Source organism: Lytechinus variegatus, chromosome 8 (assembly GCF_018143015.1).
Source record: "Lytechinus variegatus isolate NC3 chromosome 8, Lvar_3.0, whole genome shotgun sequence".
In the NCBI taxonomy this organism is placed as follows: domain Eukaryota; kingdom Metazoa; phylum Echinodermata; class Echinoidea; order Temnopleuroida; family Toxopneustidae; genus Lytechinus; species Lytechinus variegatus.
In genome coordinates, this window is record NC_054747.1 from 22,639,278 (window position 1) to 22,654,801 (window position 15,524).

At 35.0% G+C, this 15,524-nt stretch overlaps 1 protein-coding gene and 1 long non-coding RNA gene across 2 annotated transcripts; both read left to right on the forward strand.

The window, feature by feature from the left end:
• Window positions 1-644: 644 nt before the first annotated feature.
• LOC121420762 lies at window positions 645-2,831 on the forward strand. The gene has a single exon (XM_041615405.1). It carries the CDS (start codon window positions 645-647, stop codon window positions 2,619-2,621), a length of 1,977 nt encoding a protein of 658 aa, XP_041471339.1. The 3' UTR covers window positions 2,622-2,831.
• An 8,420-nt stretch (window positions 2,832-11,251) lies between these two features.
• On the forward strand, window positions 11,252-12,686 carry LOC121420172. The gene is made up of 3 exons (XR_005970712.1): window positions 11,252-11,337; window positions 12,078-12,189; window positions 12,636-12,686. It is a non-coding gene; the product is annotated as an uncharacterized LOC121420172 (long non-coding RNA).
• The last annotated feature ends 2,838 nt before the right edge of the window (window positions 12,687-15,524 follow it).

A 15,524-nucleotide genomic window follows, 5' to 3' on the forward strand; every position in this document is an offset into this window, starting at 1 on the left:
TATTGACACAGACAAAAGAATCACGTTCTGTATCGACCCTTCATCATGTTCATGACTAAAATTTTCTGCTCGTTTTGCAGCTTTTCAATTCAGACCCCATTCAACACTTTTGAATCCTGCTCTTTTCGTGTTGGCATGATCATAACAAGCATGGTATCCTTTTAAAGAAGATTAAATGATCTTTTGAATGAGGTAAACTATGCATTGTGTACAATTAGGAGTTAGGAGAAAAAATGGCCAAACTTTTTTTGAGGGTTTGTATATATATATATATATATATATATATATACACACACACACACACACATAATATATATATTCAATCATTCTCATTGTACTTACCATTAACATTACCATTAGAATAAACATCTTCGCTGGAGCTATAATATACAGTAGAGTAGCTGGGTATACCTGTTCAATCAAGGGGACATCTAAATAATGAATAAATCTAGAAATAAATGCTGTCATACCCTTCTTCCGTTCCTCTTCCAAATCGTGTATGTGTGTGTGTGGGGGGGGGGGGTGCATGGCAGCTTCCTTCTGCTCATACAGAGATACGCTCCACAGATAAAAGGATGTCAGCATTGTGATTGTTTTCCCTCATTATGTCTTTGTTTTATTTTGTTATTGTAGAGATTAAAGTCATGGCCAAAGAATTAAAAGCGACAATTACTCAGAGTCTGGAGCGTCCTGTTTGTCTGACTACATTCACTGATCCAAAGATCCTGTCTTGTTCCCACACCTACTGCAAGGTCTGTCTGGAAAGGCTCTTGGAATCCCATGGTGACGATCAGATGATCCGATGCCCTGTCTGCAGAGATTATACCCAGGTCCCAAACCAAGATGTCTGCAAACTACCAGCAAGCCTAGCTTTCAGGAATCTTATAGAGGACGTGAAAAATCAACATCAGATTTGCACGAATTGTGATTCCGAGGATAAGTCCAAAGCTGCTGTCTACTGCCAAGACTGTGGCGAATATCTGTGTGCTACTTGCCACAATATGCACTCTCAGTGGAAAAACTTCGTCGATCATGAGATCATAGCCATGAATGAGATCTCATCAGGAAAAGTGTCAATACGTAGATACCGGAAATGCAGGAAACATCCGAAAGAAGACGAAGAATGTTTCTGTTCTAACTGTAGGAGATTCACATGCTTCAGGTGTGTTATTATGGAACATAAAGATCAAGGACACCAGGTCATTGAGTCAGCTGTTTATGAAAGTCATCACACGAAGACCATCGAAGAGCTTAAATCCAAGGTGGAGAAGAAACAATCTTGCTTTCAGAATTACATCGATTTCATCGATAAAGAGCAGAAGTGTGTGGATGATGCTATGAAGCATTGCGCAGATGACATCGTCAAAGCATATGATGAAGCAGTTCAGCAGTTGACAGAGAATAGAGAAATCCTACTTGGTGAAGTCAAGGGAAAGACTGAAAGAGTAGAGGAAGCCCTGGGAGAGATGAAGAAATCAGCTCAGCAGCGCATCAATCAGTTGACGACCATTGCTGAGATGGTAACCAATAGGAGAAATGCACCAGTAGACATGGACACTTTGGCTGTGTATGACACTTTATGTGAAGACCTACAAGAGGCCTTAAATCAGGAAAATCCTGATTATGAGCAGCCGAATAAAACATGCATGAAGGCGAAAAATTCCAGTTTTGAGAGAAATAGCGGAAAGAACGAGTTAGGTCTTGGTAAAATTGTTAATGTAGTTGTAAAGAGCATTGCTTTGCCTATTAAGAATAGAATGAATGCCATGATAAACACACCAGATGGTAGGATGGCAGTAGTATATGGGAGAGGATATGGCGTGAACATCTTCTCTGCTGCTGGTTGTCTCCAGCAGACAGTCCTCAAGGATATTCATATTCTTGCATTAGGTTTCCTCTCTGATGGTCGATGTGCTGTAACTGATAGTTCAAACACTTTAGCACTGTACACACCAGAGTTCACAAAGTTGGATGTGATGTTTGAGACTCTGAATTGGAATGAAGGTGGGTTTGCTAACCTCACTATTGATAGTTATAATCTGATATATGTGAGCTACATGAGAGCCAAGAAGATCCTGGTGTTCTTATCAGCAGGTGGGAAGGCAATCAAGGAGATACCATGCCACGGATATGAACCTTTCCGAATCACTTCTTACAGTGATTCACTAATCATTTGGACAGGTAATATTCTACTATTGATAGACAAAGAAGGTAAAGTAAAGCATGCATTGAGGAAACAAGGTAATAATTCCCCCTTCGCTGCAGTGTCTCAAAGCAATACAATCCTGATAGCCATGTTGAACCACAATAAAGGTTTGGTGAGTATTGCGGAGTACACTGACGAGCTGAAGCACGTTCGGGACCTCGTTAATGAGTACAAGATTGAGAAGCCTGAGAGAGGTTGGTGTTATCTCCAGCAGTACCGATCAGGAGAGATCGCCTTCTGCACTCGTCATAACCTCTATATCATACACGGATCCAGGGGAGGAATGGTAGGCTCGTGGGGCCCGGGTACCCCCTATTGGCGGAGCAAAAAGAAGGTAAAAGCGAGGGGGAAAGAAGGGAAAAGAGAGGAGAAAAAAAAGAACGGGAAACGTAAGAGGATGAAGACGAGTGAGTAAAATAAGATGAAATAAGACTTTGAAAATAATTTCAAACATCTTATGTCACAGTACAGTATAAAATTCCGCTTGCGCTTCACGCTCGCATTGTCTTTTAGGTGATTCATATATCTTGGTAAAATTGGAGCTTAAATATCAAATTTCGAAGTCGATATACAAAACGTACTTCAGCTCGGATATAGGCACTTTCATTATTTTGTTTGATTTACATATTGATTTTTAAAAGTGCTCTGTAAGAATTTATGTTTTATCTTCTGAATATTAACATTTTCTGCTTGTGCTGCGCGCTCGCAAAATTTGATTTGTCAAGTACCAATTATTTTCCCTTATTCCCAAAAGTTCTCAAATATCTATATTCAGGTCAAATTGTCAAAACAAAATAGCTAGCGCTGCGTGCTCGCATTTTGATATGTATATCTCAATAAGTCAATATTAATTCTATAAAATCCTCATTTCATGATAGTTTATCAAAAAATTTGACTCGCGATTTGGGCTTGCATTGATTGTTGAAAATATAATAACTCATGCAATTTATTTTATAATTACAAAAGTGCTTTAAATGTCCAGTTTTCATGCCATAATAAATTAACATGTTTCGCGTTCTCATTGGGCTTATTAAGTTAATTTAATAAAGAACATTGCCCCTTTTCTAAGAATGGAATATCGACAAGTTTAATCTCCAGCTTAGGAGAAATAGCAAGATAGTCATCATTTTCACATGATGGGATAATGTTCTTAGAATGTCCCTGTCCTTTGTCAAAACTCAAAGTAATAATAATGAAACATATATCAGATCTTTTTTAAATGTGATTCATAACCACCTCATAATTTTCCTACAAAGCTCGCTTGTTTGATTTTCATGATGAAAAAAGGGTATTTAGAATGCCAAGATTCTAGGTCGAAATCTGAAACACGCGCACGCATGTTTATTCAGATACGCAGCTTGTTCTCTATTTAAATCATTAAGAGTCATATCAGAATATCAAAAAAATTCTGCTGACCCTTTGCGCTCGCATTACTAATGTAGGAAGATACCAAGTTACACCCAAATTTGTTCATGATTTACAAAACATAAAGAGAGTGTCCCGTTTTTTGTTTGAAATCTCATATTTTCCCGCTCGCATCAATTGTTTGGTTATATACTTATACCGTTCATAATTACAAAAAGTGCATGGAACGTTAATTTTTCAGGCCGAAAAGTCAACAAAATTTCAGCTCGCACTTCGAGCTCGCATTATTTAATCATTGATATATATATATATGTATATCGTCTTGATGGCTAACTGCAAAATGTCTTTAACAGGTCCCTTTTCAACAAGGCTAGAGCGTAATTTAACAATTTCTGCTCGCGTAGAAAAACAAATTTTACAATATCAAGATCTCATCAACAATAATATTTCAAACAATGATCTAATTATCATGATAAGTGAGTATCATGCAGTTTATAAAGCTATGGTTAATACCATTTCAGTGCACATGCCACCTTATAAAATTTGTATAGTGATTTTTTTTCATTTGAGATTTTACATTAGAGAATATAATTTCCCTTGATCTCTTGTTAATCTTTTTTCTTGTTTTTAGAAATGCATTCTGAATTCTGAACACTTACCTTAGAAATAATGACTGCATAATTATCAGTCAATCCCATGCTCGAGATATAGTTCAATATGAAAATGAAAAACCATTTTCCTTTTGTTATAGTCATGATAGTAGGGATCCCTACTACTTGTAGGCCTATACGCAGACCTATAATCGAGATAGTTTAAAACATATATAACAAATTGATGTAATTCGATAATACAGAAAAATTCATTTATAGTTTATAAAATTCTAGTAAAGATTATTACACCAATTGTGGAGTCTATAAGAGCAATGCCATTTTCGGGAGAAGGGTCTATATAAAATGTGTGATATAATTATGTTGAGGGGGATGATGGGCAGAAATGTACGTAATCAAATCTCAAGAAAATAACTTTTATTGAAATTACCATTATAGTAGTGCTAGGTTTTCCTTTGAATTTCGAAAAAATATTTTTAATTCCTTTATTCTAAATGTACAAATTGTACATATTCTTATATTCATTGTAGTATTAGTATTTTTCTAATTGTTATAAACAGGCATGAGTTATATGTGCTTCTTGGCCCATGTAAATTTACATATTTGGCTGCCTTATGGGTTGTTTCAACTACACTCTAAAAACAAATCAGTCAAAAATAACTAGTTAATAGGGTCAGCTGGGTGCAACTGTTATTCTAGTCATATTTTACTATTTTCTAGTCATATTTTACTAGAACAGAGTTATTTCTGACTAGAATATATGTCAGAAATGTGAATATCAGTGATTGCCATATCAGTTGCTCCCAGCTGACTACTGGTCTAGTCAATTTGACTGATTTGTTTTAAGAGTGTATCAGGTTAAAAAAAGTTTTGTTTCCTTTAAATTTTGTGTGTTGTAAACAAGTCTTTTAAATTGTAAGGCACAAGGTCATTCACTAAATTATCATTTTTTTTGTAAGGAGTTCAATCTTTTAATCACAGGTTTTGTCAATTGATTAATTTTTGGAGAGTACAATTTGGACAGAAATAGATTTGACGACACAATAACATTGATTGTCTGAAAAATAAGGGGATATGGGCAAAATGAACACAAGTATTCTTATAGACAAAAAACATTATTAATGAAATATCTAATCATAAAAACATTTTCAGAGAGGATATTTTTGGACAGAAATGACATACAATTTTTAGTTAAAAGTAACCAAAAAAAAAATAACTGTTGATGGAAAGACTAGAGTAGATTTACAATCTTTTTGATAACTCTGTTTTGTCTCTGCTTTCATCTACATGTATGGCTTTTTTTTGCCAAATCACAATAATTGAATATACTGTAAATAAAAAAAATCTGGTTACAGTTTTTAATTCAGAAGGTTCATAATTCCAAAACGTGTAAATTGCCTATACCTCGACGTTTGGTAATCCGAATATCAAAAAGGGTTTGTTAATCTGAACATTTGTGATGTTATTTAAAGGTCTGTTAGTCCAAAACAAAATAGGGTTCGTTATATAGGGTTTACTAGTCCGAAAACGAAATAAGTTTTGTTAATCCGAAGGTTCATGAGTCGGAAAACAAAATAGGATTCGTTATTCCAAAGGTTCGTAAGTCCGAAAACGAAATAAGGTTCATTATTCCGAAGATTCGCTAATCTAATGATCATATAGTCCATGGAAAAGTAGGAAGGGCAAGCGTGTTGGTGGTTGTGGGTGGGGGGGATAGAAACACTCTTGCTGTTCAATGGTTATGAGGATGGGAGAACAGGGGCAGCGGAACATATTTTTTTTTGGGGGGGCGGGGCAAAGCAAAAAAAATGAGGGCACTCACATGTTAAAATGGGAATTTTGGTGTAAACGGTTATTTTCACCTTGAGATTATCATCTGCATAAAGCTGTTTTGTGTTTTGTATTAAGATGAGCAAAGCCTTTTTGAAGTAATTTCTAATTAATATAAGATATATATTTAGGCTTAGCGAGCTATTTAAAAAAATCAAAATCTGAAGTTGTAAAACTTGATTTTTGGTTAATTATGGCGCTTTACTTACTGTTAAAAGGGCATCCTTGTGAAATGTTGCAAGCATGAATCGGGGGAGGGTGGGAGGATGTTGTGGCAAAGCCAAAAATGAGGGCCCTTATATGACAAAATTGGCATTTTGATGCAAACTATTATTTTCACCATGAGATTATCGCCTGTTTGTACCAAAATGCCAATTTTGACAAATAAATGACCTTTTTGGCTTGGCCCCTAAACAAAAATGTGCACCGCCGCCCCTGCTTTCCCATCCTCAACAACTGAACAGCAACGGTGTTTCCATCCCCCTCCACCACGCTTGCCCTTCCTGTTTTCCCAGCTTCGCCACATATTTCAATTTTTATTTCATTTTCGCATTAACGTACCTTATTTCGTTTTCCAACTAACGAACCTTATTTCGTTTTCGGACTTACGAACCTTAGTTCATTTTTAGCTCATCCGGCCCGAAGGGCAAGATGAGCTTATGCCGTGGCGTGGCGTCCGTCGTCTGTCGTCCGTCCACAATTTCAAAATGCTACTACTCCGCCATTTCAAGTCCGATTTCAATTCTGTTTGCTTTATATGATAGCACTAGATGGGGCATTCAAAACTTCTACACAGAATTTTGAAATTCATTAAATATGTGCATTTGTCAAAATTCACAAAATATGCTACTTCTTTGTTGACCGATTTTGATTTTTTTGCTTCCATCTGGTAGAGCTTCATGAGGTTCACCAAACTTCTACACAGAATTTTGAAATTTTGACCAGAACAATTTTTATGCTAATTTATGCGAAATTAATTTATGCATATTTTTTAAAATTCACATAAAATGCTTCTTCTTTATTTGTTGACCGATTTTGATTTTTTTGCTTCCATCTGGTAGAGCTTCATGAGGTTCACCAATCTTCTTCACAGAATTTTGAAATTTTGACCAGAACAATTTTTATGCTAATTTATGCGAAATTAATTTATTCATATTTTCAAAAATTCACATAAAATGCTTCTCCTTCTTTATTTGTTGACCGATTTTTACTTTTTTTCTTCTTCCATCTTGTAGAACTTTATGAGGTTCACCAACCTTCTACACAGATTTTTGAAATTTTCAGTAGAAAATTAAAATGCTAATTTATGCGAAATTTATTCAGAAATCACAGAAAATGCCTCTTCTTTTTTGTTGACAGATTTTGATGTTTTTTTCTTCCATCTGGTAGAGCTGCATGAGGTTCACCAAATTTGTACACAAAATTTTGAAATTTTGTCTGGAAAATTATTTATTCTAATTTATGCAAAATTTATTCATAAATCACAAAAAAATGTTTTTTCTTCTTCATTTGTTGATCAATTTCAGTTTTGTTTGCTTTATATAATAGCTCGAGGTGGTGATACAAAATTTAAACATAGAATTTTGAAACTCATTGAATCTGCTTTTTATTCATGTATTTTCAAAACTCACAAAAATTGCTTACTTATTTGTTGATTGATTTTGGTTATTTTTGTTCCATCTCAGAGCTACCATTCACCAAGTTTCTACACACAGTTAAGAAACTTTGACTAGATAATAATTAATACTTATTTCTTCATCAATTTCAATTCTATATCCTCAATTTATGTCACCAATTTAATTCACTTCAGTGTCAACTGGGCTGAAATGAAAATTGTGTTAAATTGTGTTGTGAGATGCCGGATGAGCTCCACATCATTGATGTGCTAGTCGGACTAAGGAACCTTATTTCGTTTTTGGATTAACGAACCTTCAGAATTACGAAACATCAAAATTACGAAGAATCAGAATTACGAACCTTCAGATTATTCAAAGCTTCGGAATAACGAACATAACCCAAAAATACACCTTACTTAGTTAATCGAAAAAGAATGCAAGGTACAAATGAATATGTACTTTTATTGAACTCAAAATTTGTGATTTCACATTTAATTTTTGTTTGCCATGTTGTTTGAGATTTCATTTTAGTGAAACAATACTGCAGAAGTAATTGGATTCTTTTGCTGTTTTAAATGGAAATAAAAATTAGTGTTTTAGAGTACTGCATATATATCTTTAAAATATTCTTATCACTTTCTGGTAATTAATTAGTCAAGATTATTGTCTTATTAAAAAAATTGAAAATTAAAGTAAGTTATGCACCTGAAAATGTGATTACTCAAAATAAATTTAAGTATGCATTTGTGTCATTTACTGAACATTCCTAGTTATCAAGTATTCCTACAAGTTAACTTTCGTCTGCTCTCTCTCCCTTTCTCTTTTTCCCTTTCCCCTCTTTCAATAAAATCTAAATATACCTTGCACATTACATGTGTATATGTCATTGGCGTATATAGTCAGAAACATAAGCCTAATTCTTTAAGATGATACATAATAAAGGTCATGATAATTAATGTATGAGAATTTTGTTTTCGTCTTTTGTTAGTTCATGAGTTAAATCAACCAATAAGGGTGACGGAGAGAGAAAGAAAGAAAAGGGGTGGGTATATAGAGAGCAAGAGGGTGGGACATGAGAGAGAGAAAGGAGGAGGGGGGTAGAGGGAGAAAGAGAAAAATTGGATAGAAAAACATGAGTTGAGAAGGGGGGGGGTCATCCAGAGACATGGTGTCTTTGGACAGAATTTTCATCTTAGTAATCTCAAATGCTGATTGAATTAGAAATTTGTCCATGTCCACTACAACTTGAAAGTATTATTCAAGAGTATTCAAATGTACAATCTGGTTCTTTGGGTTTATTCCAAACTGCAATTCTTGTACATATTTTTGACGTTTTTTTTTTTTTTGGGGGGGGGCAAATTAATTATATTTGATAAATAGTACGTTTTTAATGAGAATTATGTTATAGTTTTATTTAAAGTTTATATCATTTTCACTGATTGAAAACTTCTAGCTATTGATTCTATTTGATAGTGAAATTAATTATCAAGATACTCTTCATGATAGGTTTGATTAGTACCTTTGGAGAGAAATCATGAAAGAAAGAAAGAAAAGTGGTTTCAACTGTATCAACAAATATGGGAATCTTTTATCACCATATTATTCTTCTTAATATTATTCCATGACAGCGTTGATAATATTTATTCCTTCCTACCTGCCATTTGAATGTCGATCATCATTTGAATATATCAGATATCTCCCAAATTACTTCCTAACTGAAAAACCTAGTCCCCTCTTCCTTTCACTGAAAAACAACTATCGCTTCAAGGAAAAATTCCCCTACAGTCGAGTTATCAGGTTGTCTGCCTACATGTACTCCTGTTAAAGAACCGTATACTGTATGTGATCTTAAAGGTTTTCCAGGAGCAATTGAGGCTAGTTTATCACTCGTGAACGGTGATGAAGTCACGTCAGGAAGATGTTGGAATGTCTTTACAATCTTTTGGATTTATCAAGAAAATTTGATACAAAGTCTTCTTCAGTCTTTTTTGCATTCAAAGATTTAATCCAACAATTCAAGCTAGTTCATCCATCATCAAAGGTGACAAAAGTCAGGAAGATGATACAATGTCTCCCGACAATGTCAATCCTTTGGATTTGCAAAGGAATTGACAGTTTCAAAGCAGGATGTCAAATTGTGCGGGAGCGGGGAGCACCGCTCCCAGGAAGCAACAGAAGAAATTGAGGAAATTGTGCCTTCATGAGAAAAAATAAAAATGGGAAAAAGGAGAAGAAAAAAAGAAGAGGAAAAAGGAGAGGAAGAGGAAAAGAAAGAAAAGAGGAAGGCAAGAAAGGGGAAGAGGAGGAGGAGGAAAAAAGAAGAAAAGAGAAAACTTAGAAAAAAGTGCCATATTTTCATTCATTTAGTTACATCTAGACTAGCTTTCAAAACGTAGCAGAGTAATTCAGTAATACTGAGCACACTTAATCTGGATTTTTTATACATATTTTACCTTGCACAGTGCCAGTGAGACTAAGAAAAAAGTGCCATATTTTCATTCATTTAGTTACGTCTAGACTAGCTTCCAAAACGTAGCAGAGTAATTCAGTAATACTGAGCACACTTATTCTGGATTTTTTTATACATATTTTACCTTGCACAGTGCCAGTGAGGTGAGGACAGGTCTGAGTGAGGAAATTGAGTATAGGCGCAAAACAATGTTATTTATCTATTAATTGATACTTGAGATTCTGATATATCCGATATTATATCCCTTACTTAAGATTGTTGTATTGAGAGTGTACACAAGGAGAATAAGAATAGTTTTACTACGATAAACGTTTGTCGTGATATAGTTCATTTTGATGTGCTAGTTACCGCCTACATGATATAACACGCACTGTAAGTTCCTAAGGACCATGTAAACTCTACCAGTGCAAAATAAGTATTCTTAGTCTGTAAGTTGTAACAACACAGAAGTTGTATGATGTTAGAGATAAGCATTATCAAGCAGTACACAATATATACGATTACAACTGTACAAAATTGCAAGGTCTATTTAAGCATGAAGCAGTACAGAATAAATACTGTAAGTTTGTATCAGTAAGAAGTCCTAACGTCCAGGCTGGAAAGGTGTATTGCCTACCTCCAGGTCTAAACGACCCAACTCCATCATTAAACTAATAGTTTCTGATTGGGAATGGATCTTTCATCCATTTAGATGCTCAATTATATGCACTACCTGTAACAGTACAAAGCCAAAGTGAGTACTGAAAGTCTATACATAAGTTATCAAGTATTATTGGGGTGACTTTGTAACAGTACAACCATGTGAATATGTAACTCATGTTGTATCTTTCTTCACAATGCGCAAAAAGTAGACATTTCAGAATAATGTTGATTATGAAAAATCAACCACAAGTGGTTGTTTTTTACCAGCTGATTGAGGAAACTTTGAGCTTCAAAACTTGCTCCTGAGGAAGAAAAAATAATTTGACGCCCTGCTTGAAACAAATATGGCACTGGAGGGATTATGTCAATGGCGGGCAAAGAGTTAGATATATTCTCAAACTTATCATTTTCATTGCCTCTTGTATACAGAATGAAATAAGTTAAAGAAGTTAATAACTCACTTTTGTTATTTGTTGATTATGATGCTATTTTTTCAATTTCTTTTATACAGGTACTGGATGAGGCTTACAGAGTGCTTAAACCAGGAGGTAGATTCCTTTGCCTAGAGTTTAGTGAGGTCCAGGATTCACTCTTAAGGATGTGAGTAGACAGATCATATCACTTCAACATCCTCTCATTTTTGTTTTTAATTTCCTTTTGAGATAATTCTTTATGAGTATCATTCATGACTCAATTTCATACAACTATTATTATTACGATTACCACAGTGTTTCTTTAGAATCATTATCAAGCATATCGAGAACAATCCCAACCCAGATTACTGTTTCATTTATAAATCCTTTGTGTGGAATACATGTTTTCCTCCTCCAATTTGACCCTAATTAATAGCTTTTGTTTGTTTCTTTTCTAAAAAAAGCAAGTATTATTCCATACAATCCAATCTTTAAACTATTGTAATTCATTCAACATTGGTTAAATATATATTTATGTTAAAGTACTTTTGTTGGTCATCATTGATCAATTTTGCCAAAATATAGATCATTTTAAAGCTTAGGGTGTGCTTTTTTCAAGCTCAAAAAACCTCCTCAAAATTCATTTTATTATTATTATTTATACTGTTATTATATTTTACTATCATGACCATTGTAATTGTTATTATTCCTATTTTAATTAATCAATCTGTTTTGCCTGTTTCTAATGAGTAAGATTTAATGTGGTATGTAAATTATTCTTAATTTCCCCCAAAAAATATCCAAAAGAACAAAGTTTCTTTTTATTCTTTGGATGTTACAGAGTAATAGGCTATGTCACTATAGGGTAAGAGACAGACTAGTTTGCCATAAGGTAATTTTCCATCCTGTTTGAAATAACATCGACAGGGCCTATGACAGATATTCTTTTGATGTGATACCAGTCCTTGGAGATGTCATCGCTGGTGACTGGAAATCATACCAATACTTAGTAGAGAGCATTAGACAGTTTCCTAAACAGGTAATTCATTGGTTTCAGATTTGTCAAAAAATGTCTGATGGATGGATGGTGGGAGGAGGAAGGAAGGAAGGAAGGAAGAAAGAAAGGTTATATGGAAGGCAGATGGATTGATTGATGTGTGATGGATAGACCCTGGGATGGATGGATAGAGTAATGATGAATGGATGGATAGATAGATGGTTAGTGCATGGGTGGATGGATAAATAGTTGGATGGATAGATGGATGCATGTATGGATATATTCTCAGTTAAGTATAGTAGACAGTAAGACATGGTAACATTTCATCAAAATATTAATCAGTGGAACATCACAACAGACTCCTAAAATATGAAACCTCTTCTTCTGATTATAATTTTCATATATAAATGCAAATGTTTGTTTACATCAAGATGGTGAAAAGGGAAAATCATACTCTTTATTTTCTTCTCTTCTTTGTTCTCTTTCAGAAAGAGTTTTCCACGATGATTGGGGATGCCGGTTTCAGCCTTGTAATACATACATACATACATACATACATTTAATATTTATATAGCGCTTTTCCATGTAAACATGCTCAAAGCGCTTTACAGTATCATATTATAATTATGCTGAATATTCTGCTCTCCAAGTGCTAACAATATTAATCAAATGGATATTACAAAGAAAATAAATAGGTCTTTAGTTTGTTTTTGAATAATTGCAGTGAAGGACATGAGCGGATGTTGATAGGGAGATTATTCCAAATACTGGGACCTGTGAAACCTATGCATTGTTGACCTTTCTTGGAGTTCATTCTTGGGACTTGTAAAAGAAAAGGGTCTGTTCTAGAACGTAATGAATATTGACTTTGTTGAACTGGAGAAAACAGACATGATATGTATTGTGGTGTTAGGTTATTCATGGACATGTAAACAAGCAATGAAATCTTATATGTAATTCTCTTTCTTACCGGTAACCAATGAAGTTCTTTGAACAAAGGAGACACATGATCATATTTTCTAGCCATTGAAATAATACGAGCTGCACGATTCTGAATTCGTTGTAGTCTATCTAAGTCGGAAACATTAATATTAATCAAAAGAGAATTTGCATTATCCAGACGGCTTAAAACCAGTGAGCGAACTGCATGATGGCAAGCCTCATACGTCAACATTTTCCTGACCCTAGATATATTGTATAAATGAAAATTAAGTGTTTTACATAGGGAATTTATTTGATGAGTCATCGTCAGTGACGAATCAAATTGAACACCTAAAGTTCTGACAGATTCGGCAGGTTCAATGATAGCATCACCAATTAACAAATGAACACGGTCAGATAAATAGTGCCTAAGTTTCGGAGAAATTATCAAAAGACATTCTGTTTTTTGTTCATTCAATAGTAACTTATTTCTTATCATCCATTCATTAATTTCCTGAACACATTTCTCAATCAAGGAAATGGCATTGCGAAAACTAGTTTGAGATTTGGGATCAAAAGAATAGTATAACTGAACATCATCAGCATATAAATGAAATTCAACACCATTGTTCCTCAGAATGTCCCCAAGTGGTCGTAAATACAAAGTAAAAAGCAGAGGCCCCAGTACAGAACCCTGCGGAACACCGTATTGCAAATTAACTGTATGAGATAAATGGTTACCAATTGATACTCTAAAAGAGCGGCCATCTAAATATGACTGAAACCAATTAAGTACTGTACCGGACAAAAAGAAGTCAGATTGCAATCGACGCAACAACACAGTGTGATCAATGGTGTCAAAGGCCGACTTCAGGTCAAGCATGACCATAATAACACCTTGACGGTTGTCCATTGCTAACAGCAAATCATGCTTGACCCGAAGTAAAGCCGATTCTGTACTGTGATTTGCTTTATAAGCAGATTGTAACCTTTCATGCAGACCACAACGATCCAGATGCGCCACCAATTGTCGCGACACAACTGTCTCAAGAACCTTTGACAGAAATGCGAGATTTGAGACAGGCCTATAGTTCCCTAACTCAAAAGAATCTAAGCCGGATTTCTTGAGACAGGGTGACACAATAGCTTCTTTGAACTTGTCAGGGAACACACCACTTCTTAGAGAAGAATTTATCAGTATCACAATACTGGGTACAAATACATCAATGTTTTCTTTAAGTAGCCATGTTGGTAATGGGTCTAAAGAACAGCACTTGTTTGCTGATTTAGCAATAATTTTTTTGACATCAGATGAAGAAACATCAACAAACATAGATAACCCATTTTCATATTCATGTTCCTCCATTGCCTGAACCAAACTACAGTTGATAGGAGTTTGAAGACTACGCTCCTTATCATCCAGAACAGTCCGTATCTTAGAAATTTTATCGTCAAAGAACTTAGAAAAACGATTTGCTAACTCAAGCTGATCATTACTGTAAGGAAGGATCTTTCTTGATGATCCAAGAAGTGAGTGTATTGTAGCATACATGGTTTTACAATTAGCTTCAAGGAGCAGATTAGTGAAATAACTACTCCTTGATCTAATTATAGCATTATTCAATTCATTCTTTGCAAAGAGAAAAAGACTGCGATCAGTCCCTAGACATGACTGTCGCCATCTCCTCTCAGACTTTCTTTTCTTTCTCTTAAGCAAGTGGATATCTTCATCATACCATGCTCCACATGGTCTATCCTTTCTCATCCGAACTGAAACTGGACAGTATCGATCAAGAACACTGCAGACAGTCTGATTGAAGATATCAACCTGCTCATGAACATCATTTAATTGTGATATAGTTTGAAGGCCCAATTCAAGATCTTTACTAAAACACTCTTGATCAATGCAGCGATAATTCCTTGATGTGATTGCAGTTGTATTCGCATGCACCTTCTCTAAATCAAGAGTACAACTTACAACAAAGTGATCTGATAAGGTTTTGTCAAGAACCATACAGTTATGAACCATGTTATCAATACAACGAGAAATAACTAAGTCCAGTGTATGTCCTTTGTCGTGGGTTGGAACTAAGATGTGTTGTTGGAATCCCGATGCACTGATGAAATTAAGAAATTGCCGACTTACAGGAAGATCTGGTTGATCAACATGGATATTGAAGTCGCCGACGATGATGGTGCGACCACTTAGCATGGCACACTTCCCGAAGAACTCATCAATTTCATCAAGAAAAGCTTTTGTAGTAAAGCCATTCACTGCAGATGGAGGTGGTCTGTATATCACAAACAAGTGAAGTCCCTTACCCTCAACAACCACATGTGCTGACTCAAACGTTACAGATGGAAAGTCTGGTTTCATCAATCTCAAATTAAGCTGCGTCTTATACAGGATCCCGATGCCTCCGTGTGGGTCAGTGTCACGCGGAATGTTCAAGAAG

What these genes read in the sequence shown, in the direction of transcription:
- LOC121420762 (XM_041615405.1), top strand. Translation starts at nt 645, where the DNA reads ATGGCCAAAGAATTAAAAGCGACAATTACTCAGAGTCTGGAGCGTCCT.